At 37.6% G+C, this 27,676-nt stretch overlaps 2 protein-coding genes across 6 annotated transcripts in view; both read left to right on the forward strand.

The window, feature by feature from the left end:
- The first annotated feature begins 866 nt into the window (after positions 1 to 866).
- LOC122666116 (mitochondrial import receptor subunit TOM40-1-like) lies at positions 867 to 22,996 on the forward strand. 2 transcript variants are annotated; one of them, XM_043862232.1, is made up of 12 exons: positions 867 to 999; positions 1,193 to 1,335; positions 3,228 to 3,309; positions 3,456 to 3,555; positions 3,691 to 3,786; positions 3,895 to 3,945; positions 5,745 to 5,810; positions 9,451 to 9,552; positions 15,703 to 15,771; positions 15,864 to 15,947; positions 22,016 to 22,111; positions 22,635 to 22,996. In XM_043862232.1, the coding sequence occupies exons 2-12, from the start codon at positions 1,203 to 1,205 to the stop codon at positions 22,689 to 22,691; spliced, it is 936 nt and encodes a 311-aa protein (XP_043718167.1). In that variant the 5' UTR covers positions 867 to 999; positions 1,193 to 1,202; the 3' UTR covers positions 22,692 to 22,996. The 2 variants fall into 2 exon arrangements, with proteins under 2 accessions (XP_043718167.1, XP_043718166.1); XM_043862231.1 differs by lacking the exon at positions 867 to 999 and having other exon boundaries at positions 1,033 to 1,335.
- Positions 22,997 to 26,033: 3,037 nt separating this feature from the next.
- LOC122664315 (MAP3K epsilon protein kinase 1-like) overlaps positions 26,034 to 27,676 on the forward strand; it is an 89,871-nt gene continuing 88,228 nt past the window's right edge. For 3 of the 4 annotated variants that reach the window (XM_043860084.1, XM_043860085.1, XM_043860086.1), the window contains exons 1-2: positions 26,034 to 26,241; positions 26,366 to 26,500. In XM_043860084.1, coding sequence (XP_043716019.1) covers positions 26,185 to 26,241; positions 26,366 to 26,500 — 192 coding nt within the window. In that variant the 5' untranslated portion in view covers positions 26,034 to 26,184. Of the gene's footprint in view, positions 26,242 to 26,365; positions 26,501 to 27,676 lie in introns of those variants that run through there. The other variant, XM_043860087.1, reaches the window with a different exon arrangement.

The following is a 27,676-nucleotide window of genomic DNA, read 5'->3' on the forward strand; positions in this document are numbered from 1 at the left end:
AGGTAGTGTGTTTGGGTAGGGGGTAGGGTGGTCATTTCCACCCCCTATGAGATGAAATGGAGGAAATGGAGGGACAGATAAATGACAAAGATCCTAAAATCAATATCTAGGAAATTCATCAATGGAGAGAAGGCGCTAATGAACCATGTCTTGCTACTAATGACAACAGACGTTTCTGAGATTGAACTTAAGAGGGGGAGTTGCAGGGGTGGGGGTGGGGGTGGGGGGGCACTGAGGTGATGAGGGGAGAGGGAAAGGGGGAACTGGAGCCGGCAAGGGAGAGGGAGTCAAAGATGGAGACAGGGAGACACCATGCAACAACAGTGGATTGTGGGTGCTACATCGACAACGAAGCGAACAGTTGAAATATATTCCATTTCGTCTGACGGTCAATATGGTGCTAACATATAAAATTCCATTACATCCTATTGGGGTGTACATCATTTTTCCAAAATTTAATAACCATAATTAATGTTTTAGAGTTAATTATACAATCATATTAAGTCAAGGTTACAAGGTTTTCATTTTAATTTATACAAAGTTTTCCTTCACATGTAGAAACTTGAAAAAGAAGAATCCTCTCACCACTAGTGATTTGACCTTGTGATTAAACTCTTATATCGTTATAAAACTCTCATCCCTAATGTATAAGGTCAAAACACTCTTTCCTAGTCGAACCCGAGAACACTGATAAGAGGATTTCTCTCTTTCATCGTAGGTGAAGGAAAACTCGATTTTTTTAATTTTGATTTGATTTTGATGTTTTTCGTCTTCTATTTCTCTTGCATCCAAGAGAGGCAGCTCTAAACCGGGTCGGGTCGGGTCGATTTATTAACGCTTTGACCCGCACCATGAACCATTAGTGCCATCTCACTACGGGGGCGTAGAAAACCCTGCCTAAACCCCAGCCGTCCGCCCTTCAGAGTTGCCATTCTCTTTCTCTTGACTCTTCTCTTCGAAACGATCTCTCCATTCCCGAGCCAGAAAGACAGCAGCCGGGCAAGGGGAGGAGTCCTTCCTGAACCTACGCCCCTGTTTCCCCCTTGACCTACCCATCCTCCACTCAACCTATTTTGCTAACCTCTGCCTTCTTGCCCTAAATTGTTTTCAACCTGCAAATCAAGTTTCCACGACAGTAAACTTGTGTCAGATTTCTTTTTTCATTCTCCATTCACTCTCTCTACTGCTTTAGGGTATCAAAAATGGCATCTACAGTTGGAGTTGTTCCTCCCGTCACAACCATCAAGGATGGCGAGACCAAGGTTATAGAGAGGATCCATTATCTGAATCTGCCTTGCCCCATACCATACGAAGAAATCCACAGAGAAGCTTTGAGTAAGGCTCACAACTAGTCATTCTTTATTTGTTTTCCCCCTTCGCCCTCTTTAACTACACGTTTTGGTATGTGGCTTGCCTATGCTATTGTGAATCTGCAATAGTGGTAGTATGCATAAGATGGATGGTGTTCTTATTTCATTTTGGTAACAACTCAGAGGATGAATAGAGCTCCCAGGAGACCCTCATTGGGATCTTCAAATTTCATTATCGATTTTTTTTTTAATGTCTGATATAGGATCGCATTAACGAAATGTACTTAATTCATGTGTTGAAGTTAGAAGTGATACAAATGAATAATGGGTGTTCTGTTATTACCGGAGTTCCATGGCTTTCATTTTGATATTTTACACTATTTGTCCATAATATTTATGAAAGTATGTGATTCTTTGTGGCACTAAAATGGGTTGGTAATATGATGGTCTTATGTGGCTTGTTTTATCAATGAGATTTATGAATTGTCATCTCGAGGTGTATAACTCAGAGAAAAGGGTCGACTGAATTTCACTGAGGAATGATTGGTGACATTTCTGTTCTGGGGTCTATTTTGCAGTCGTGCATAGTATGGACTCTCAGTCTCTGTCTGATTGGATGTAAAACGTTGTAAGGTAAAGTTAAAACAAAAACAAAATACAGACTTATCTAATCAATTACCAATAATAATTGTGTAACTAACTCAACAACTTATTAAGTACACTCACCAAAATTTTCTTAACTATTCAACCAAATTACTTATATTTCAGTAGAAAACTATTAGAGTGCCGGAATTTTTCTTCATTTTCTACGACTATCAAGAATGTAATGATTCTGTTATGCCATTGTATGTTTTTTGTTAAAATATTTATATGGTCCAAAATTTATCGATTTCAAAATGCATAGGGAGAGAATCTGATATTCCAAATGCATGGAAACTTAAATGCATTTGGAGCTCATTGAAACCTGGCAGCATCTAGACTTTGAGGGACTGTTTTCCAATGATTGTTTCCTCATTGGAAAACGTTGAGTACATTTTTTATATACTTGGTAAAAACTTTCTGAAGTAATTGGAAAATTTAAATGTAGGATGGTGGGTAAGCCTTCCTTTATTGGCTTTATTCTACCTGAAGTTTTATATGGAGTTGGCCTTCTTCGCTAATATGATCCCATAATATGCATATTTGAAAACATAGAAAGAGTAGAATCAAATCCCTTTCAGAATATATGATAAATGCTGATACCATTATCCATTTTGACAAAAACAAACTTCCATACCTACTTAGGACCTCTTGATGTATAAATGTTGAAATATCTGGAATCTCTCGGAGTGAGAATGTGGGTGGTTTGTTTTTTACATAGTTTTATGATTTTATCTATGACACTATCTTTCCAGTGTAAGGTTGTTGAGACTGCCTTATTAAACTTCATGAATGGAGTAGAGCTTCATTGTCATTCATGTGTGCTTCAGATTACCTATCTTTATTGGAATTTTATTACTTTTTTTTTGCGTGTAACAATTTGGGCTGCTTGATTGTTTAATGCATCAAAGTTTGAGGTTTTGGCTGTGGCACCAATAACTAGTGCAAAAATGTCGTGCAAAATTTCCGTTGACGGTGAGCATAATAATAAGGTTCTATAAGCAACTGTCTGGAAGAGCTAGAGGAGCCACACTCTTAGATTCCTGGAATTTTAGCATTCTGTATCCTCAGAGTCTTGATAATCACCATATACACTGTATACTCATGGTTTCGAAGTCAAAATTGAAACTTTGGGTAGTTCTCTTCTTCAAAATCTGGTCTTTTATCTGATGTGTAGTTTTTAACTCATTCTATCACTCTCAAACCTGTAAGTAATGGTGAAATGTTTGCAAAGGAAGAATTGAAGAGTGTTAATATTCTGTTTAATGTGTTTGACAGTGTCCTTAAAGCCAGAACTTTTTGAGGGAATGCGCTTTGATTTTACCAAGGGACTTAATCAGAAATTCTCTCTAAGTCACAGGTAGCTTCCCTTTTAATTTTTTAGTGCCATTGTTAATGACATTTTTTTTGGAGAAGTATCCTTGTATTTTTTTCCTTCTTAAAATTTTAGCTTGGTTGTTGCTGCTTCTGTTTCGTATAACAATGTACTTCTCAACCATTTGTCAGTGTGTTCATGGGACCTATGGAGGTTCCTTCTCAATCTACTGAGGCCATAAAGATTCCTGCTGCCCACTATGAATTTGGGGCTAATTTTCTGGACCCAAAGGTAGGTGTTGTATTGAACTTTATATTATTTTATGTTGTCTTTTTAATGGCCTACTGCAAATTTTTAAATTTCGAAGTTAACTTTTCCATCAGAAGTTTGACCCTAAACTGTGGGTGCATAAAATATATTCAACAGTTGATGCTTTTTGGGAGGATATTGACGGATGGGAGGCTTAATGCAAGAGTGAAGTGTGATTTGAGTGACAATCTGACCTTGAAGGCAAATGCTCAGGTAGTTCAGGCTTTAATGAAATTTGTGATATATGGATTCATTTGGTCTCTTTGGTATGCATTAATTTTTTTAACAGTAGGCTAATAACTTAAATTGTTTTCTTTACAGCTTACTAATGAGCCTCATATGTCACATGGAATGGTTAATTTTGATTACAAGGTGAGACACTCTGCTTTTGATGTCTTTTTATTTTCATTGTGTTCATATGATGCATTTATCTGTTTAAATTAGCTTGATGAGAGGTATCAGGTGGATTCTTTTGTGAACCTTTTCTTTTTAATTGTTGTCAACTTTAGGAGAATAGGCTTATTAATGGCATAGCATGAAGGTTACATCACACCTAATGCCTAGGAGACTGAACAGAAATATTTCTTCTACCAAAGATAATCTCAGAGAAGAGGCCAATGAGAAGAGCTTTATGTTCTGCCACAGAAGTGTGGAAAGGTTTCTGTAGTGCTTGGGAACCCATCCATGCAATCTAAGAATTTGACGAGTCAGGTGCGGAAAATTGGATGGGAAGGGGGGGGGGGGAAAGAGAGCATTTGTTGTGATGCAAATGTGATACACTCAGTTGCTGTTTGATGCCCTTATTGATGCACATCACTGAGTTGGTGCTGTGAAGCCTTAGTGGTTCTGCTGGTTTTGGGCTTCTCTTATTTTATAATCAAATTTTTTTTTCTTCTATAAATCTATCTTATTAGATATTTGTTTATGAACAGATGTTAGGAAAGAATTTTAGTTTATTGCAGTCCTCTGTTTGGAGATAGTGAAGAGTCTATATATTCGGGTAAGGAGAAGCACTGTAATTCATTGGTTTGTAAATCAAAATGTTGATGAATTATTGTGAGAATTGGTGTTGCCATAGGCCAGTGCCGAGCTTTCTTAATTTATGCATCTTGCTACTGCTTCAACAAAATCTTGCATTGCCATTTTGTGTTTGTAATGAATCTCCAGCCAGTGACTTTCTTGCATAGCTGCTCTCTTAGGGTGGGTGATGTTATGTTTTATGAACACATCATGTTCATGGTTTTAGATATGTTTCAAATCCAGAAGTCTTGACCTGCAGTCAAATTTGGTTTGATATTTATTGAAACAGTTCTTGGCTATCTCTAGTAACCAGTAACAACTATAAGAGATTTGATAAATTGTTCTTTTATTCTTGTTTTATTCTTGACTCAACAGATTGCTAATTACCTGATGCCATTGCCTATCAAGACCAGTGCCAGTTACTTCTTTGGGATTATTGTTGGGTTTTTTGAGGAGGAATATAATTTTTTCTATTATTTTGGCAGTTGTTATTAATTGGTGGGGTCGATAAGTTGTTTGGTTAGGAAAGTTGTTCTAAGAAAGTATGTACTTGTTAGATGTGTTTTAAGTTGATTTAAAAGTCTTTTAAGGAATTTCTGTTTTTTAAAAGTTTCTTTTTCTTCTAAAAGGGAGTCAAGTTAGGAGTCCTAAAGTTGTTACGAAATTTATATTTTTAAAGTTTCTATTTTCTTGCTCGAGTCTATGTAAAGGATGCAATCCTTTTAGCTTTAGTGAGTTGGGATGGAATAAGAATCGTGTTTGTATGTGTGATGTATATCTGTACGTGGTTCTCATTTCTTTGTCCCTTTCTCAAGGTTTCTGTTCATACTCGCAGAACAGTATTTCTTTTCCTACTCTTCTATTTCTGTAAGCCCTAACCAATCCTACCCTTTTCCTCCCTCCTTTCCCTGTTGTTCAGCCTTAGAAATTTAAAGACCCGGGGCTTTTCTTGCTGGCCTGTTGTTTTGTATGTGACCTCAATTTTCTCTTAGAGAATTCAACTCATACAATTGATCCCTCTATATCTAGAGAGAGAGAATCAATATTGCCTACCTGATTCTTGTATTTGAACCTATAATTGCATCCTATTAAGTTTGGTTTTTCTATGATGCTATCTAATTCTGTTCAAATTTTGCGTACTTCTTGTACAGGGAAAAGACTACAGGACTCAGTTCCAATTGGGAAATGGTGCTTTGTTTGGAGCTAGTTACATCCAGGTAAGCAATAACTTGTGTTTTTTTTTGGAAAAGGACAAAGTATTTATGATACACAACTAGTGTAACTAGTTGTGTTTCTACTTAGAGGATTGAGGACTTTTTATTTTGAAGTATCAAGCTGTATTTCTTGCAATTCTACTTTCAGCTTGGTGAATATGTTGGGCAGTGTCTGTTGAAAGAATTTCTATGTTCTTTAAAATGAGGAAAAATATGAAAATTGGTTATCAATGTTACTAAGTAGTCGGCTTTCAAATAGTCAACCATCTTCCCCTATCTGTCAACAAGATCTGCAGGAGAGTGGTGCTCTTCTTCAGTCTCCTTGGCTTTCATCTTTGGCCAAGATTCGGAATTTCAGTTTTGAGGCTGATTTCGGTCAGCCCGAAACCGAGATATTGCAGGTATCGACTGAGTTGGTATTTTTCCATGCCAACTTGAAACCTTGGTTTCAATGCCCAGGAAATGTTTTTTTGCCCTGATTTTTCTTTGCTGCCTATTTTTGACATTTCAAACCCAATCCATTAATTAGTTTCAAACAAATTTGGTACTTGTGGTTTTGAGACCCAAGTTTGCTAGTGTATACTATTCTTGGAAATGTTATTGAACTAAGTTTGACACTTATTAATACCAATTAGTATTTAAATAATTGTTTAAGATATTATTCACAAATAGGCAAATACCCCCTTTTTTTTTTTTTGGGGGGTAGAAGAATACCCCTTATTTGAATCCAATAAAAATAGTTTGAAAAAATCAAATTTTAAAAGGATAAAAAGTCAACCCGCTAGTTCAATAACAAAAATTGAATTTTTGGTGGTAGGTGAAAATTTCAGCTTTCAAATGCTGAGTTTTTTTCTGAAATCTAAAAGTTCCATAAATCTTAATATGAGAAAATATTGTTAAAAACCAAAAGAGACAACATAATCTTAATCTTTTGTTTTCGTGTCTAAAAATTCATTTCCATTTAGTGCTATTTTAAATAGCATTCGTGCACACCAAATAAGATTCGACTGGAAAATAACTCTTTCAATATAAATCAGATTTAAGCAATCTTGGATATGTGCACAAAACCAAGATTATGTGCACAAAACCAACTTTCCAACAATTTCCAGGATTGTTTAAATCTGATTTATATTTAAGGAGTTATGTTCTGGTCAAACATTATTTGGTGTGCCAAAATGCTGTTTAAAATTACTCTAAATCGAAATAAATTTGTAAACATCAAAACAAAAGATAATTTTTCCACGTTTTTGGTTTTTAGCAAGGTTTTATCATATTAGGATTTATGAAATTTATACATTTGAAAAAAAAACCCAGCATTTGAAATTTGAAAATTTCCCCTACCGTTGAAAATCCAATTTTTATTCTTGAACTGGAGGGGTTGACTTTTTATCCTTTTAGAATTTGATTTTTTTTTTAACTATTTTTATTGGATTCAAATAGGGAGTATTTGCTTATTTATGAATAATATCTTTAGTAAATGAAATATCAAATGTAAAAACATGTCGAACAGTCGAAACCAGGTTGAAGGTTGTATCGCACTTGGTTTTTGTCTTGGTTTCTTTCGAAATCGAGATTTAGAACCATGTCTTTGGCACATGATTTTCTAGGCAAGTTTCATAATCTCATTTCTTCGGAAATATTCTATGTTAAGGCTTCAATTGGACAGATTTGGAGTGAGGTATAGTGTATGGAATTTTCAGTGGTAAATTAAGTGAATGAAAGTGAGTGAGCTTGTGAGTGTAATTAGCCAGAAGTAGATGGGAAAAGTAAATTTTAATGTGTTTGAATGTAATGCAAAATTTTGTGGGTCCCATATGTTTTCTTATAGGAACTATTTTGCATAAAATGACTACTCTTAATTTTCTGCAGAAATATTATAGAATTTTCAGCTTCTTTTTTTTGGACCCTTAATTTTTTTGTGTTACTTTAAATCAACATCACTTCCAGGCAAACAACCTACAGAAAAAATATGGAATATTCCATAACAAAAGAGAACCTTTGAACTTTTTGTATTTTCTCTTTCATTTTGATTTTGCTAATAAAAGTTTGGCAAAAGGTTTTATGCATGGCTGTGTACGTGCCCGGCCGTGCATAAAAACTGGGTCCTAAAAGTTTAATTTCATCTTTCTTAACCTCCTAACCAAATGGAGCCTTGGTGTTTGAATTGACTAGAGAAACTTTTAGAATGAAAATGTTTAGAAAAAGGAGAAAGTAAGGTTTCATCATGTTTAGTTGCTTTCTTGCTTTAGTACTTAAATTTTCTTGTTTGAGTTCAGTTCCTAATTCATGAAGTGCTTACTACCATGCCAATGTTTTATTTTGTTGCATACTATATACTTGGTTCTCCCCCCCTGTTTTATAAATTGTTTCACTTGTTACCATGGAACTAAAACTGGCGACATGTCGAGCGAGATCTTGGTTTTTTCAAAGGTCGATACGAGATGGCGGCCGAGTTAAAAGATTACAATATCTCGGTCGAAATCTCGGTCGAGTCGAGATCTCGACCCTACCCAGATTTCGACCCTTTTTTCCTTTAAAGACTTCCAGAACTCGACAGATCTCGCGAGTTCTCTATCGAGTTTTACTGAGACCCTACACACACACACACATTTATGCCTAATATCATTTAAGTAAATGAATTTGTATTTCATTTACTTAGGATATTATTCATAAATAAGCAACTGCCCCCCTATTTGAAAAATCAAATTCCAAAAGGAAAAAAAGTCATCCCCCAGTTCAAGATTAAAAACTGGATTTTCGGCGGTAGGTTCAATTTTCAACTTTCTAATGCTGGGGTTTTTCTCAAATCTAAAAATTCCATAAATCTTAATATGGTAAAACATTGCTAAAACCCCAAAGTGCGGTAAAATATTCATTTGTTTTGATGTCCAAAAAAATATTTTCATTCAGAGCGATTTTGACAGCATTCGCGCACACCACATTAAGTTTGACTAGTATATAACTCCTTCAATATAAATCAGATTTAAGAAATCTTGGACTTGTTGGAAAGCTTTCACAAAGGTGGGGGGGGGGGGGGATGTCAAAAACTAAGGGGCCCATCCAAAAAAAGCTGCATGGATGCATAGGCGATGCCTTCACAACTATGTTTTGGAAGAAGCCAATTTCTATGAATGATGGCACCCATACTTGGTGAATGATGGAGAAACAGTTATCCTGTTTGATTTGTTGTTATGGCTTGCTGCTGTGCAAGAGGATTGAAGCTTGCAGCAGTTAATGCATTCTTCGTACTTCATAGCTCTACTTGAGGTAACTACTATAGAAATTCCTTTAGTAGTGCAAAGAATCAATAAGAGGCAGATTGATGGATCCCTTACAACTAAGAAATTCCTTTAGGTTTTTTGCAGTTAAACTTGAAATGTGCTTTCCTTTATAGGGTTCGCTGTTCCGGTGTTCATCACAAAGGGCATTGTTGTAGGATTTTTTCGTTGCTTTTTCAAGTGGCTATCCAATATTTGCATCTTTTATAACATTGGTTTTGATAGTATGCATTAGCAAAATGCTTTTTGGAGTTTATTTCTCTATGAATAACTGTGCAATTTCTTTTAGTGCTCTTTGTTGTGTGTATACAACGAGTCTCGTTTTAAATCTTATTGAAAGTATACTTATTATTTCCTCTCTGCAGAGTATTACTCCACATTTATCTCTGGGCAGTGAGGTCTTTTGGGCTGGTCAACATAGGAAGTCTGGTATTGGTTTTGCCGCTAGATACAACACAGACAAGATGGTATCAATTTCATGAGTTCTAATGATTATTGCTCTATAGTTTTTTCTTCTGGCACCTTCTATATGCCATTTCTTGCACACCTCGTAGAATAGTACTGGCAAGGATTTAAAGAACAGTATCTAGCAGAACCTAGATTGTTCCTGGGAAGATCCAGATCAGCTAGGTTGGCCAAGAGACTTAGGATTGGCCGTTTGGCCAGATGCTATGAGCAAAATGCCTGCTACTGCTGGTGGATCAGTTGATCCTCTATTATAGATTGGATTGGGCTATCTGATATTGATCTATTTCAGGTCACAGGTGATCCTTAAAACCAGGCTATTTAGTGTACATGGCTTTTATACCCCCCTCTTTGATATTGCTTTTGAGTTAACATGGAAAAGAGCATCAACACTTTCAATCTTCAGGAAAGACTAGGGGTGTCTGTCAGCTTCTTTTCCTTCTATATTTTCGGATGGCAAACCTGGCTACTTCGGTTGACTGTATTCTATTAAAGTGGTTCTAATTAATAATTATCTAAGAAAGCAGTTTCTCTTTAATCCAATATGAATTGGGGAGAGTCATGGGCCAAATACTAGCAAATATCAATCTCTGACAGGATTTTGCTTTCTTCAGGAGTTTTGATTTAATTTGGCGTTTAAGAGGTATTGGTTAAGTGGTTTAGGATAGTGCTGATTTAATTTTTTGTTTTATCTGGCTTAATATTTGATGGATCACCAACTCTTCCCCTTATAATTATTGTATGTTTGTTTTAAAGGACACTGAATATTTGAGTTTAGAAAATATTAATTTCCCATCTATTTCCAGGTCTTGAAAATGAATTCCTTCTGTTATGGTTCATGGTAAATTTCTTGAGAGCTCCAATGGTGGACTGTTGTTGAATTCCATCTTCCTTCCTTTTTTTTTTCTTTTTTCTTTTTAATTGTTTTTCCCTGTTTTGTTGCGATTTGGACCTTCTTTAGCCCTATTTGACTTATCGAGTTGCTTTTCTTATACTTTAGACATAGAATCTTTAATCCTTGTTTGCTCTCAAATCTTGCGTCAGTTTAGAGTTAACCTTTTTGTTGTCTTGAATATGTTTAATTTTTTTTAGCAATCTCGGCCGCACAGGAATTAGAGGAACTCCTGTGGGTGATTAGCATTCGGTTTTGGTCTGGACTCCAGATAGAGTTATGGAGTCAAACATGACGGTGTTCTAATATCATCTCTTGGCTTGGGGACAAGCTTCTGTTTATAGATTAGTGAATGTTACTGACCGAGTCAATGGATGATTGGGTTTTCACAGACATTCAAAGTGGCGGCAACTTGAAAATGGATGGCTTAGCTAATGACTAAGACTTCCTTGGTCCTTTTTCTCCCCCCAATCCCAATTTGGGGAATGCTCTTTATCTAGTCACTTATTCTCTTTTTAATAAATTACTCAACAGAAAAGGATCTATCTTGTATCTGAAAATCTTGACAGTGAGACCGCTGACTGTTTTACACTTCAGATTTTTGGCACTCCAATGACAGCTTCTCTGGGCTGTGACTGCTCTGTGTGTGTGTGTGTCATCTTTCCCAATATTGGAAAACGTCACCTCTTTCCTCTTGTCAATAGTGAATAAACCATGCTTAGTTATTTTTGTTGATTTAATGGATTTGGTTAGGCAGATCCGCAATCTAGAATGGGCAAGCAAAAGACTTTGTAGGTGGTATTTGCATGTCATGACTAGATGCCAGGCCATTCTGTCACTGATCCAACCAATGGAACTTGGAAGAAGGATAGAGTAGACTAATTAGTCATGGTTTAACGTATGTTGGGTAGTGCATGTGTTGGACCTTTGTTCCCCGAGTCTTCTTTGTAATTGGCTTGCATAATGAGCCCATAATTTGAATAGTTGGCATGCACACAAACTTCTAAGAATTCCTTAAGTTAATTTTATTCATTTGTTGGTCATATCGTCTTAATCATTGTAGGATTATGAGTTTGAGTTTGAGTCCTAGTTTAGCAGGTAAGAAATTAAGTTGTCCAAGTACAAGTTTTTGTCCAAGAGTTTATTATCATAAGCATAGCTGCTGGCCAGCCTTTTAAACTTAATATTTTGGAATTAGAATTAGAGGCTTGGAGGACTGTGATGAAGTTGTAGGCTGATTGAGGTAGTCCAAGGTTCATGGCCTAGAGAGAGATTGCTTCTTGTACCACTGGTTGCTTTATTTTCATTTACATTTACTTTATCTTCTTTGCTCCGTTTACATTCTTTCCTCCTCTTTGACGAATAATAACTCTTCACCATGACACCATCTTCTATAGCATGTGTCCATATTGTTTTGGCTTTCTTTTTAGTTGTAAACAAGTTCAGGTTATTACTTTGTTTCAGTTCAAATTCTGCTGCTGTTTCTCTGAGTTTGTGACTGACTAACAGAATAGTCCTATGTAGGAGCTGTTTTATGGATCAATCAACACATAAATTTTGATTTGAATCCTGGAACCAGTATTTTTTGGAAATCTGTTCTTTGCTGTTTGAATTAACACTCTTTAATTACTGTTTTCCGCAATCATTAATCTCTTCCTTTTGCAACCTGTAGAAAACCTAGGACCTGTAACCAGTAACTTGAGAGAGAAGAGAAGATGGAAGAAGAATTGATTGTAATGCTTGAATTATTTAATTGATAGGTAAGCCCCTCTATTATAAATAGAGGGGAAATTACAATAGAAAGGGGAACTCCTAATCAGATTAGGAATTCCTAATCATGATAGGATTCCAAGTTACAATAGGAGAAGAACTAGAACTAACAACTCAAACTGAAACTAAGACTAACAACTCACAGTAGAATTAGAACTTGACATAATTAGAAACTAGGACTCCAACTAAGACTAGGAAAATAGAAGATACCCATATCAACCAAATCACTGTTCACGTGAATAGTGTCACATGAACAGTATTGCAACACTCCCTCTCAAGCTGGATTATACAAATAAGTAAAGAAAGAAGATCCAGCTTGAACTAAAAGGAAAAAAAGAACTCCATAATAATGCTAACACTCCCCCTCAAGTTGGCGCATACAAGGTACTAATGCCCAACTTGAACAAAATGGGAAAAAACTAAGGTGCAGTAGAATCCAGCTTGACATATGAATGCAGCTCCCAAATAAACCTTCAAGAACTTGAAAAAATAAATCTTCAAAACTTGGACATACATGATCAGCAAACCGGTACTGGAATGTCTTCCAAAAAAGGCAGCTTTCAACGATCTTCAATAGCTATCCAGTGATGAATCTCAAATTGTCATAGTGACATAGAATCTTGAAGTGAAATAACTAGAGCAGCAAGTAGCGAAAACAAACTGAATCAGGTAGCGGAAAAAAACTGTATCAACCTAATCGAAAGTCCTCAAATAGGCAACAACCAAATATCTTCAATATTTCAATACTTCAATCTCCCCCTTACGACAAACTCAACCCAATAACGAAGGATACCCAATGGCAATAGTGGAGAAAACTGATCTTCTATGTTTTGCACCAATGTTCCTGCAAGTTCTGCGTTCTGCAATGTCTGCAATTGTATTCTACATAATCCCCCCCTCACGTGTAGTACACGTGGACATAACAGAGATGATGTAAGAGATAGGGCAAAAACATAATATACCAGAATTTTCCAAGAGGTGCTAAGGGTAATTAAAAAGAAAGGAATGGCAAAATTGTAATTTACCAGAAGTTTCCAAAGATGTTATGGGTAAATACCAAAGGTATGGGATATGAAGGGAATTAGAATTATTGAAAGGGAACGGTGTTGGAAAAAAAAAGGATGGCATGGCTGTAATTTGGTGGAAATCCACTTCTAAATACAATCCAAGCCAAAGGGCAAACTGGTAGTAAACCAGAATTTTCAAAGGTCAATTGGGTAGTCAAATAGGGGAATGTATTAAAAAGTAATGGCAGTTCCGTAAATAACCAGAATTTTGCAAGGGGTTTTGGTAAGGGATGCAATTGGTAAAATAATGGCTATGGAGAGTGGCAATTTGGTAAATAACTAGAATTTTCAAGAGGTTATTGGAAAATAATGAAGCAAAGGGACAGATTTGGAAAAGAATTTAATTCCCTAGTAGAAAGGGTAAACTAGGAAAGGAATGTAAAAAATGGATTAAAGAGAATAAGGGATAAAGAGAAGGGTATTATTGGAACTCAAAAAATAAGGTTTTAAGAAACCAATTTATGGAGGTTGTCTTCAACCTTACGACAAAGAATCCAGGGAAAGCTGGGCAGTAGAAACCAGGGAAGAAGAGGAACCAGCGGGAGCGGCAACGGCAACTCACCATGTTGTATGATCTCAACAAGAATACCTCATCAAGAACAGAAAATCGATAAACCAAGAACCAGCAGCACTTCTACCAAGAACTTGCAGCACCATCTCCAACCTCCAGTGTGAATCAGAGGCGGAAGTATTGTCTTTAACCTCTGGACTCAACAAACACCAGACCACAAAAGCAAATACCATCTCGCAGAAAAAAATCGAGTGAAGGAGAACATGAATCGACCAACCAGAAAAAACTTAGTTCGATCAGCAGAAAAAATAGCAGATAGAGATTTAATCCAATCTCACAAACTAGCTGGCAGAATGGCCCCAAACTGTAATCGAGTTACTCTCTCTGGTAGTCCAAAATATCCTCCAAAAGGCAGCTCCAGAAGATGAGCCAATGATGAGATCGATAGAGGTCAGAGTTTTTTTTTTGTGGAGAAAACCCAAATCGCAAGAAGGTTGCTGATGTGATAGATCTAAAAGAAACTGAGGCATATTCCAAGAAGACACCTTCAACTCCATCAATCGAAGCAATCGAATCAGTCAGAAGAAAATTTTCAACATCCCAAACCAGCGGGAACCTTCGACAGAGCCGAGAAACAACAATAAGGTTCCCCAGACAAAGAACACAGCCAGCAGAAAATTGCAGGTGGATGTCCTTGTTCTTCCACCTTTGAACCAGTCCTCAAAAAGGAACAGCGGCAAGCAACTGACACATGAACAAGGCTTGATAAAAGCCATAAAACCAATCACATAGCCGAACAAAACTAGCTTCGAACTTTTAATCGACAGCCATAGCAACAAAAATCAAACAAAAAATTGAATATCTATAAACATGCAGCAGCGGTGACAGTGGCTGCTCACCATACCAGAGACCTTAAACGACTCTCAAACCGGCAAGACGATAATAACCCAGGGTAACTTCAGACCATGAGCTCTGATACCATGTAGAAAACCTAGGACCTGTAACCAGTAACTTGAGAGAGAAGAGAAGATGGAAGAAGAATTGATTGTAATGCTTGAATTATTTAATTGATAGGTAAGCCCCTTTATTTATAATAGAGGGGAAATTACAATAGAAAGGGGAACTCCTAATCAGATTAGGAATTCCTAATCATGATAGGATTCCAAGTTACAATAGGAGAAGAACTAGAACTAACAACTCAAACTGAAACTAAGACTAACAACTCACAGTAGAATTAGAACTTGACATAATTAGAAACTAGGACTCCAACTAGGACTAGGAAAATAGAAGATACCCATATCAACCAAATCACTGTTCACGTGAACAGTGTCACATGAAGAGTATTTCAACAACCATTGAGATCTAGCAAGATTTGGTCCTCCCTAGTTACACTCATTATCTGGACAGAAAAATCCATATTTCTTAGCTGAAATGCCTGTTAGGTCCTACTAGACCTCTGTTTTGAATTTCAGTCCAATTGGACTCAAGGTGGTTCAGTTCTAGCAATTTCCCTCACTCTCTCCAGTGCAAGTGCTGGTTTTGGGTTTAGTTGGTGCTTTTGAGCTTTAGCTTCATGTGGGATTATTGTGGACCCTATTATATGTATTATTCAGTTATTTCCCTCTTTCCTGCTCTGTCATCTGGTTGTCAATGTTACCAACCACTTTATTTTGTGAAATTGAAAAAGTACTTGAGGTAGTGAAAATCATAGGCACTCTTTGCTATTGCATGGTGTGGTTGCCTCCACCTAGTGGGAATTCCTTACGTTATTTTATGTAAAAAAGTGGATAGGAGATGAGAAATGAGAAAAATTGATTTGCATTTGTTCAAATTTTGTATTCAATAGATCCATATCCATCCTTAAGAAAAGGGTAATGTTTTATACTCAAGAGGTTTGGTTTACTCCCTGCAGGTTGCTACAGGACAAGTTGCTAGCACGGGCATGGTAGCTCTTAGCTATGTTCAAAAGGTATCTGAGAAGGTAAGCAAGTCAACATTTGAAGAATTTTTTTGTGATGTATGTTCTAGTTGTGTGGTGTGTGCCATTATCTTATGTTGCTGTCAGCTATGCAGGTGTCTCTTGCATCGGATTTTATGTACAACTACATGACAAGAGATGTTACAGCAAGCTTTGGTTATGATTACATCCTACGGCAGGTAATTTTATTATCCAATGAAGCGTTTAGATCTGGACTAGAGATTGAACTATTTATGATTGGATTGAAGGTTCACTGGTTAAACCTAAGAAAAATTTAATTAATAAGTCTGCTATTGATTGCTCAGATAGAGTAGTGCAGGTGAGCCCCGTTTTAGAGGTGAGGCTTGGTTGAGCAAGGTTCAAGAAGTCGATTTTGACCAGAAAAATTTTGGATTTCGACCAAAACCTGGCGAAATCTTGCAAGTTTCGATGGATGGTTTTGTCTGACGATTTGGGTGGTCAAATGGCCTTTTTTTGGCTTAAAACTTCACAAAGACCTTAATTAAGCATCCTGATACACAATGGAACTTTTAGATTGTTAAAAAACACACTCAAAATGTTGGTTTAGTTTCATACTCTAGGTTGGTGGTGTATGCCGTACCTTGCCTGTATATTTTCTCAAAGATAACCTATATTACAGATGATTTTGTACTATAACATACAAAAATCAATGAAAATAACTAAAATATGCAATTTCAAGTACAAAGGGAGAAAAATCATTTAATATTAATAAATATCAAAATGTTACGATATCATAAGTGTACAATCAGTCAACTCACATCAATGGTGCAAATATGCCAAAAAAAAAAATACCACATAGAGTTCCGGGAAGGCTCGAAAGATGAGGAAGATTACTGCTGTCGACGAAACCGTTCCTCCAACTTGATCACAAAAGAAGGCCATGTCATGGTATGCCTAAAGAAACGCTCAAAGTCCATTACAGAAGCCTGATAGGTTGCATCAGCAACATACTCTAGGTACCTCAACCTTGGATATAAATCATCGGGTCGGGAAGATAATGAAAATGAGCCTCCACTGTAGCTGCTTGGTGGACTGGGCTGATAGGATTACTAGGGGCCTGGGAATGAGCTATGCTGATCATATTCACCATACCTGACATTGGATGTGTCTGTGGGAAATGATGGTTCACGCCACTGTCCCAGCTGTCCATACCATATCCACTACTACCCTCTAGACTGAGGCCGTTAAATGTGTCAGACAAGGAAGAGACATCTTTCTCCATGTCAACATTGTCTTGCTCGTTTGTTATAAACCTGCGGTGCAGGCCTCTAGAATAACCTACATGTGTGGGGGCACATGCATTATGGTTGGCTTCCTATGTAGCATGATCAAACTAAGTCTCTTTGGTGAATTGGATCAGCTTTGGGTCTGGCTCCACCTGTAGCATGATCAAACTAAGTCTCTTTCTCCATGTCAACATTGTCTTGGTCGTCTGGTAAAAACCTGTGGTGTGGGGGCACATGCATTATGGTTGGCTTCCTATGTAGCATGATCAAACTAAGTCTCTTTGTTGAATTGGATCAGCTTTGGGTCTGGCTCCACCTGTACCTGGTCATACTCCTCTCGAAGACTAGCAAATATACCACCACCACCACCACCACCACCACCATCATCTCCACCATCAGACAGCGACGGTGTTGGAGTGTGACCACTCGACATCCTCGTCATTCCTGCTAGGCTGGGACTCAAAAGGTCTGGGTGTCTGTGTGCACTTGACCCTCTCGAGAAGACGTGAACTCACTAATATCGGCACCCAATCTGACTGGCAGTCTTAGTGATGTGGAGGTAGGACTCAAATAGACAATTTTGAACCTAACCCAATAGGATTTCCCAATACTAACAACAGTATATTATATCATCAACTCCCTACAACTGAAAATAAAACCCACCTGGGACAATAGCTAATAACAGATTGCTTTGTCACAGTTGAGTAGCCAGGAGCCTATAACATGTTGAGTTATGGTTGTCATTGTTGTCAACACTGTCTGATGAAGTGCAGTGCAGTGGGAGTGGCAAATATGGCAGCTAGGGAGTTATAACTGGGGCTACAGCTTCACAGATTTTTTGAGCTGTCCTTTGGTTGAAATTTGGAGAAGCTCAAAACATGAGAAATGAAGATCTTTGAGTTAACTTTCCAATAAAATTTGAATCAGGTCAATCTGATATCGGAGTGGCATTCAGGCATGGTGTGTGAGCTGAAGGTAGCAATGTTTGTACATCAGTTGGGTTCAAGCCAAGTTCTGGGACCCATGCTCTGATTCTGGGTTGATGGTGAAAGCATGAAACTTGTAGCCCTTTTGAGTTAGCTTTCATATACAAAAAGAATCGGGTCAATCGGAGTTTGGACGAGAATGATATGAAGGTTTGAGTGGACAGACGTCGGAAAATGATGAAGAAAAGGTGCTCTTGGGTTCTGTCAAAAGCCAGCACTTAATGCTCATTGTCTGGCACTCAATAAGGCTCAGCCGACGTCGCAAAAGCCCATCCCATGCCGATTGAGGGCAACCGAGGTCGACGACCTGTCCATTCTATGCCAGTGAACTTTAATTCGATGCCGAGCGACACGGGCTTGGTTCATGCGACTTTGAATGGATTTTTGAGCATCTTCCAGGCAAAACTAGAGGAGAAATAACCCTAGAGGAGAAAGTGGAAAAAGGAAGAGAAGAGAAAGAAGCTAGGGTTCTTGCGTAAATCATTCTTGAGTGAGCTATTGGGCTTTGTTTCTAACCTAGAGGATTTTGCAAGAGAAGAGAAGAAAAATGAAGGGTTTGTTGAAGATTCCAATGACCATTAAAGTACCGATCTGTGACTCAGAGCTTCTCTGGGTACCAGGAATCGAAACAAAGCAAGGGTTGTAAGGGTTTCTACCTAATGGCTTGTTTCATTTGGATTCTTGTACTCCGTATGTATTAGATCTAGGTGATGTATAATGTATTGTTGAGTACCTAGACTAGCTTGTGCTATCATTGTTGGGCAATCATTTATAAGGTCATTTTATTTGTGCCGTGTTCAGTAGGTGTTGGACACGGGAATTGTAGCTCCTTGGTAGTTGTAGTTACTTAAACCTTAGCATTGTAGTGCCCTCCTGGTTTTATGCTGGGTTAATCTAGCGTTGTAGCACCCTCCTGGTTATATGCTAAGGTAAATCAAGTGTAGTTGCTCCTGGTCAGTTGTTGCTGACTAAAACAATAGTGTATTGAGCATATACGAAGCCCATTTGAGGCATTGCTCCATGGATGTAGGCATGTGTCGAACCACCTAAAAATCCTATGTTGTGGGTGTTTGCTTGTGGATTGTTTGTATGGATATATGGAGAGCCTTTTCTGCAGGATGGGTATGCACACCGGATAGAACTTGCCACTGGGTTGTGTGCCTGTGGTCGAGAAGTAAGGTGTGTCACACGACTGTGTGTTTGTGTGATTGGTAAAAAGGCTAGCGCCAACCAACAGCTCTTGGTTGTTGAGTGAGTGCTAGGGCCAAACCCATGTCAGCCAAGCAAAAGGGAAAAAGTTTTTATGTCACTGATTCACCCCCTCTCAGTGACAGTCATTGTTCTACATAACAATCCCGAAATATTACCCCAAAACAGAAAAAAACAAATAACGGAGCTTCTTCTCAATCGGCAGATCAGGCTGGGTCACAAAACTCAGGAAAATATAATGTCACAGAATTAGTAACTTACCAAGTCTGATGAGGCCACCAGTCCAGTCAAGGGCAGGGATCTAAAGGAGGAACAACTCTTCATTATCTCATCCAATTCTGATAGCTGGTTTAAGAGACATCTAGGGATTCTCAGAATTAGCGAGTAAAATTCCAAAATAGCAATTTACAGTCTACCAGCAAGTCCAGCCAATGGATCTGGCCAAAATCTCCATCGAAGAAGTGGTCTAGACAGGGTGTTTTGCTTTCAAAATATGGGCTGAATCTGATGACTTTATCTGCAGTTTTAAGGGGTCGAAGATCACTGCAGTAGAACATCAAACAAAAGAGTCGCAGGGTGTGATATTGAGTCTTCAACCAGAACTTGATGGAGAACCAGCAGGGTAGCCTTCTAATGATCAGCAGCAACAATGAAGGGTAGAACAGTCTTGTTCCTCTCAGAAGAGGGAAAGGGGATATGACCAAGACCTCTCACCACTGGTCTCTCAACAAAGACTCTCACAACAAGCATAAGCCAATCTTTATTGAACTCAAATCGTGGGTGCCTATTTTGGCTGCCCCCCTTTTATTAACATCAAACAATATTCCTGCATGCGTGGAGAGCAAGATCGCTTTACAATTAGAAATAATCATATTCAAAGATTACCTCTCAAAATAGAAACCAAATACAAAATAAAATCTAGCTAATAGCTACTTAAGAAAAAATAGAAACGAAGTAAAGTAGCAAAAAAACTAATTAGAAACTGAGAAAATTGAAAGCAATATTGTCCCCCACATATGGACTACTCATAAAGACCAAATAATGGGCTGAGGCTTGGCCCATTAAGTGGACCAAACCCAACACAAGGAATCTAAGTTGGGCTGCTCCAGATGGCCTGGCTGGTGTAGCTGGTTCTTCCTCCATCGTACTACATCACTCAAGGTTGGGCCTACCACCTGGCTGATCCATCATAGGGTCACTGGCTCACCGTGATCCTTACACCGTTGCAACAAAAAGTGTCACATTATTAAATTTTCTGCATTAATTAAAAATCCAATGACAACAAGAAAGTTAGTTCTTAATTTCTACGTAACTCATATTTTGTCATTATTTTTCTAACCAAAACAGAATATTTTCCATATATTTTTTTACTTTTTAAATTTAAAATTATTTTTCTAATTCTTGAAAAAAAAATCAGTTTTTGGCAGAAAAAAAAACCGACACCGTGAGGCCGTAGATCAGCCAACAGTGTCTAATATATATAAAATTGAGCACCAACCACTAAATATTAACTCTATTTTTTTCAATAATTTGTTGCAAGAAAATCAAATTTTAAATTATAAAATTTTTAAAATAGTTTCAACTCCATGAAGTCTTAGATCGGATTATGTTATGTAACATGTAAAAATTTGAAGCCTAACCAAGTATATAGCTCAAAGTGTGAATCTTCAAGAAATCTCCCTCAAATCCATCAAAGGTTCGCTGTAGATGATTTGTAGAAGGTTTCAACAAGTTCCACCAAGATTTGCAGGTGGAATGGGCAGAAATTAGCAATACAGGAGTTTGTAGTCGAAACCAGCAGGTTTTGGTCGAGTTTGGTCGAAACAGTGACCCATTTTGCTAGAAATTTGGTATTAAAAGATGGGTCTGTGACGTTTTGGCGAAACGATGCCAAAATGCTGAAACCTGTCGTGCCTACAGGGTCAACAACCATTTCGTTTCGACCCAGGTTGAAACCCAAAAATTTCGGTAAATTTTGACAGACTCCACCGAAAGTTTGAACCATGCTGTTGGGTGGAGTTGTTTGCCTAAGCACAACTTAGGCATCACCTTACCTGGAATGCTGAATCACCTAGATGACTCAGCTAAACTGCACTATAGGAAATGGGAGGGGGACTTCAGTGTGCATGTCAGTGTTACATGCTTGCTGACTTCCTGCAGACTGCATTAATCATCTCCAACCCATTTTAGAGTCGCAGCTGGTTAGCTTCTAAGAAGTTCAAATAACCCTGAGTGTTATTTTTGCCACCAAAAAACAAATGCATAAAAATAATGGGTTCTTTTGCTCCTGAGGTACTTGCGATGCAAAATACACTTAATTAAATCTCGTCAAAAGTGTGATCATATTGATTCATGATTAAAAAATATGCATTATTAGCATACGGATTGTGTTGTTTTATGGATTGGGATTTCTCTTTCATTTATATTGGTTACTGAAGTTCTTGAAACAATCTCACCAGATCTGTTCCTAGTAAAAGCATGTCTGCTATCATCTAACATAGCCTCCTCCTCCTCCCTGGTGCACATGGTTGCAAATGGGGAAAGGGAAATCAATAAAAAGTAGAAAAGGAAAAAGAAGAAGATAGAATCAGCTACTTCTGTATTCCACACTCCAGATGATATGCTTCCTCTTCTGTTGGTCTGTTACTAATTCTCATTGCTTTTCTCTAGCTTTTTGACCAATAGAGAAATTAGATAAAAATTTTGCTCTTGTATTTTTTTAATATGTGAACCAGAAGGATTTCTCTCTGTAAGAAAAGAAAAAAATTAAGGGAAGTCATGGTCTATGTAAATTTTTGGTTGCAGTGTCGTCTCCGAGGGAAGATAGATTCCAATGGCTGCACAGCTGCTTTTCTGGAAGAACGGTTGAATATGGGTCTCAATTTTATTCTTTCTGCTGAGGTGAGAGTTTCTTTGTCAATTGATGCTTCCTTTATTTTTCTTACCTCATTTGGAATCAGTCCAAGGGATCTTGGCAGCATGAATTTGGGAGGAATCCAACAAAGGATTGTCGTAGAAAGTGAAAAAAGGAGGGAGTTTTTGTCCCTGTTTCCTAGGGAAAACATTCAACACATGGAGTGGGGATGGGGACCTACATCCTAACCCTAACCATGTTATATGTCACATTGGTTGGTTTGGTTGGTCGGGGAGTTTCATAGTTAACCATTCTGGGCATAATATTGCTAATGTCTTGGTTACTGAGCTGATATTTGTCTAGCCTCTAGCTGGGCCCAATCAAAATGGCCACACTGTCATCAACTGGGATACAGAAGGCTGTGTTCCATACTTCATATCAAGATTGTCATTTTTTTTATGACACAGATTCTAGCTTTTATCTTTTCATCATGGAACTATTGCTGTCTGTTTATCAGAAGCTCCTTTTTTAATCTATCCATCTGTTTTATCTGTTTTTTTCTGCTTGCAGATTGATCACATGAAGAAAGACTATAAATTCGGGTTTGGTTTGACAGTAGGAGAATAGGAAAAAAGGAAAGTTGGTATTCCATATTCAAGGGGTTTATTCTTTTTTATTCTACCTGCTGCTATTTTATTTAGCTCCTCTTGTTGATTAGTTTCCTCAGCTCTTTGAGCACATGTTAGCAGCAGCTCAAATGAGTTACCTTTGGGTGGATAGATTTTCTTATCCTTTTTTCAAGGTAGAAGGAGAATTTCAATTTTGTATTCTGTTTGGCTGGTCAAACAGCATCAACATTCATGGCTCCTTTCACTTCTTTGGTAGCCTTAATAGATGATGGCAATTCAAAGCCATGATTTTTCCTCTGAGTACAGAATCCTTTTGATTGAAATAATGCAGGGTAAGATGTTTGAACCTTTTCTTAATATAATAATACATGTGAGGCGCAGTGTATGCCTTAGGCTCAGAGAGCCTTTTCCCTTTATTTATTTATTGATTTTCTGTGGTTGGGTTGGGTAAGAATAAAATCCTCCATTACAGAGACTGAAGGACGACCTAATGGCACACAACCAGGTTGGTATTGAAGTGTATCATCGAACAGAGGAGGCATGATCAAGTAACTCTTCAGCTGGCTGTTGAATTTCCATGGAAAAAGCTGGATTGAAGTCTGTGACAACCAAGACATGCTGTTAGCAATTGCTGTAAAACAGAGCAGACACCAATTGAGAGCTGACCCCTTGGCCTTCAGGATGCTACGTTACTACGTTATTCAGCTTGAATAGGAGAGGACCAGATGGCTGAATCTGCTGTCGCCAATCCCCTTGCTGCCACCTCGGCGGCGAGAACTCCTAAGGCTCTAAAGATGAACCCAAGCCCTGTGATCTTTGTCTTGTTGGGTCATTGAATGCTACTCCAGATGATTGTATCCAAACATCTGCCGGGAGTGAGTACTTTACATGACATTTTTCTTTTTTATTCTTTGCACTGCATCCAAAGTATTACGTTGTCTTTAACCCATGGTTGAATAAGGAATCTCTTCACCGTCGTTGGTGATGTGACATTATGATTAGATTTTGACGGATATGTAACAGTCTCATTTAGCTCAAGTTTATTCCAACAGTTAGAGTTCAAGTTGCCACAAAGAAGAGGTTGTGGATAATTAGTAATAGGGGTGTTGTTCTCTGAGCCGTAGTGTAGGTTGCGTTTAGGCACATGGGGGTGGGCGTAATAATCACTCTGCCCCTTGCACAGGTTGCCCATGTGCCTAGATGCAGTTTGCGCTACGGCACAGAGAACATTCTCCCTTGGTAATATGGTAGAAAGATTTTTACCCCTTTGAAATTTTCATTGTGCCCCATAGTTCTTTCACTTGATTTTTGGTCCGGTAAAATACTAGGAATATCCTTAATATCCGTAATTCGTCTACTCTTTGATGCTCTCTTCTTTAATTCAATATTTGATTCAAGAGGCCCTGTGCTTAGAAACAGGAACCATGAAATTATCAGTCTATCCCCGTGAAATAAACAAGATGCAATATCATAGATCTACGAGATAAAGAAAAGAATTACAAAACAATTAATTTCTGTTGACAAAAAGAGAAGAAATCTGGGTGTTCAAACCAAGTTGCCTGGAAGTGGGACATTTGTTAAAAGATCTCTGCTCAAAGTCTAATTCAAAAACTAGAGATTTGTGATCAAAGCTAATAGTCGGTAAAGTTCAAGAAGGTGACATTGCTCCAAAGAGAGAGCCAAAGAGGGTGGGCAAACACTATGGATGTCAATGGATATTAAAAAATCTGTACATATCCGTTTAGGAGAAGCCAAAATCGTCTGGAAACTAATCGGATACGAACATGATAATCTCCTTATTTGAATTATTCGATCGATTATTATTTGATTCATTTAGCAATCCGACGGTAATAAAATATCTAAAATATATCTTTGTGGTTTTCTATCCAATTAAGTTTTTTTATTTTTTTAATATAATTTTATAAGTTAAGATAATGTGATTCTTTTTCTAGATTTCTATTAGTTTATATATATTGTTTTATGCATTGTGATATATGGAATCACATATCTATTAAAATAAATACAAGATAAAATCAAAAGTAGAAAACATAAGAAAATCAAAGACTAAGAAGAGTAGAAGAAAGGGTAGTGCTGAACTCTCAAGTCTCAACCTTAATCCTCATCAGCAAAATGGTAAAGATGTCAACAGATAGGATATTATCCAAATCCATCCGAAAACTAATAGGATATTATCCGAATCTATTTGAATATAATCGGATATGAACATGATAATGCCACTATCTGACCGAATTTGATCCATTTACATCCTTAGCAAACCCTCTATCCAAAATTCCCTTTATCCAAAATTCCCTTTACCAGATTTTAGGATTTCCTTTTATTAGTCCAAGTAAGCCTCGCATTACAAAGGGAAAATTCTATTAGATTTAAAAACAAAATCATAAGTTTAAACCTTTGGAGAGCTGGTAGAGGAACTAAGGATCTTATCACCAAACTTGTCTTTCGGTGAAAGGATTAGTTTAAAGTCACCAAATAGAAAGAAAATTTTCCTAACAAGCAAAATAGGGGAACGCACCAATAAGATCATTTTATGTGATAAAAAGAGACACATTTCCCCATAGAAATTGAAAGAAAGTTTTCTATCTAAGACCGTGGCTCCTGCCCTTGCACCCCCGTCTCTCCTCCTTATAAAGCAACTGCTGGTGTGGGAACCACCTTACCGAACAGTTTCCTATAGAGACCGAACATATCCTCGCCACCTCTACTGAATCGTTATTCTCTTGTTACAGTGCGGTGTTGTACTACATCGTGTGGCATTGCAGAGCCCATGTGACACAGCGGGCTCCACATGATGCATATGATTATGCAGCCACCGCACGATGCATTACAGCACTGTGCTGCAGGAGAGGATAAAAATTCCCCATTGGCTAGCTGTTTTGCTGATTGCATTACAGAGAAGCTTACTTCTTTTATTTTTGCAACCAAATAACACGTGCCGTCAGTGTTGAACTTTCTAACCTTTAATTGTTTTTTTTTTTTTGCCAAAATATTGAATTTTCTTATGAGCCAAAATATTGAAATTGCCCTTCTCTGAAGTCCCGTTTTCTTCGGACAATCACAGTTCCACCCCTCTTGTCCTCTTCTTATGGGGTACCAGTATGTCAATATACGTCAGTTTGTGTGCATTGTCGTCAATTTCATAAAAAAACATAAAGTGTCTATCATGGTCAATGGCGGCTCTTTCAGGTTTTTTAGTTTTTATCTTCGCGGGAAACAACTCGGAATAGATGAATTTACCAGATTAACCCTGTACGATGTTTTTCTCTATGTGGAGCGCATGGAGTAGACTTTATTTGCACGCCCTTTACCAATTTGAAAATACTAGTGTTAGTGGGTACGTTACGTCGGAAACTCGGACCTCCGGTCGGAGTTGCCGGATTCCGTTCGTTTCTCGACGTAGTCGCTTCGATGTAACTGCTTTATTGTGGTGATGATAGGGCGATTGTAGAGGTTTTTCTGACACAAAACCAGAGATGTCTCGCCACGCACCTACTGCGCATTTGCACAAGAAGACTATCGACAACAAATATGTGAGTCAAGAGTCTTTCTTCCTTCTCATCTTGGTCTGATTTTTAGGGTTTCTTTTGCTCTGCTTGTCTGCTTTGAAACCTTGACGGCATTAATTGTGCGTGAGGTTGGTTTATTCTGCTGTAGATGATTGGAGATGAGATCGGAAAGGGAGCGCACGCTCGCGTTTACAAGGGTCTGGACTTGGAAAATGGGGACTTTGTTGCGATTAAGCAGGTTTCCTTGGAGAATATCGCTCAAGAGGATCTCAACATTATTATGGTTTGCTTTATCTCTCGGTTGCTGAACTTTTAGTTTGTCTTTTCTGCGCTTCTGTGAGTAGCTCTTTGTTTTTTTTGGAATGCTTAGAGCCTAAAATTCACAATTTCGAAAATTTTTTTTTGAGTGTTTTTAGCTTGATTAGTTAGTGAAGTTATTTATCTATTCAACTACCTTGAGTTATCCTTATTCGGTGGGTTAATAGTTACTTCCCCCGTTGGATTCATGCATGTGGTCGATCATTATGGTCAGCGTTGCTTACGAGAGAAAGTGAAAAGAAGATACGGTAACAGACTGATGGATTGTAGAGCATTTTCTGTGCATACTTGAGCAAAATTTTTACTTTGGTGATTGCATTTTTATCACTTCACTGGTTTAAATGCTAGGATATTGGAGTGCAGGGCTGTAGAAACTTGATTCCTGTTTTCAGTTCTTTGTAGTTTTATTCAATGAGTAAGTGTCCATTCATTTTTTTTCTGTTTGATTAGAAGCTTAATTGGTAGTCGTCTCCTCTGCATTATTAACTTCATGTGAAAGACATTCGACAGTTTTTAATGGGGAAGCTCATAATTGTTGCTTGTCCATCTTCATTAGAAAGGGGACAAGAAATTTAGGAAATAACCAAAGAGTGTCATAAGTCATAACTGAATTTATGAAATTGTTAGTTTTGTATCTTGAGTCTAACATTTATGACAACTAAAACTTAATGACATCCCTATTTTGTAAATATAGTACCTGTTTCATTTGTCATCCCCACTGCTATTTTTCTTTCTTCAGTTTGGCTTAGTTTTTAGTTATCGAATATAAGCAGAAGATATAGTTTTTTTCCTACAGTTGTGCAGATATCTTTTCCTTTAATTTGGGGTCCATGTGACTGTCGATATGATGATATTGTAATTTTCTTCTTGCAAATTTCTCTGCATACCATACAGTTCTTTTCTATGATTGGATATTCCATTATGCCAATGGAAATTGTTATAGAAACATGACTAAGAACCTGGAAAAGGATTAATATTATATAAAAATAAAATTGAGTTGGAAAGAAAGACAGAAATACTTGATTATGTGAGATAAAAACAACATCGTCGATTGTACTCTCCTCTTTTGGGACAAATTATGGGGATTTTCTCTCAAGAGCTAATGGATTAGCTCTCAGTTCTCTGTCTTTTAGCATGTGTT

Source organism: Telopea speciosissima, chromosome 6, assembly GCF_018873765.1.
Source record: "Telopea speciosissima isolate NSW1024214 ecotype Mountain lineage chromosome 6, Tspe_v1, whole genome shotgun sequence".
Classification (NCBI taxonomy): domain Eukaryota; kingdom Viridiplantae; phylum Streptophyta; class Magnoliopsida; order Proteales; family Proteaceae; genus Telopea; species Telopea speciosissima.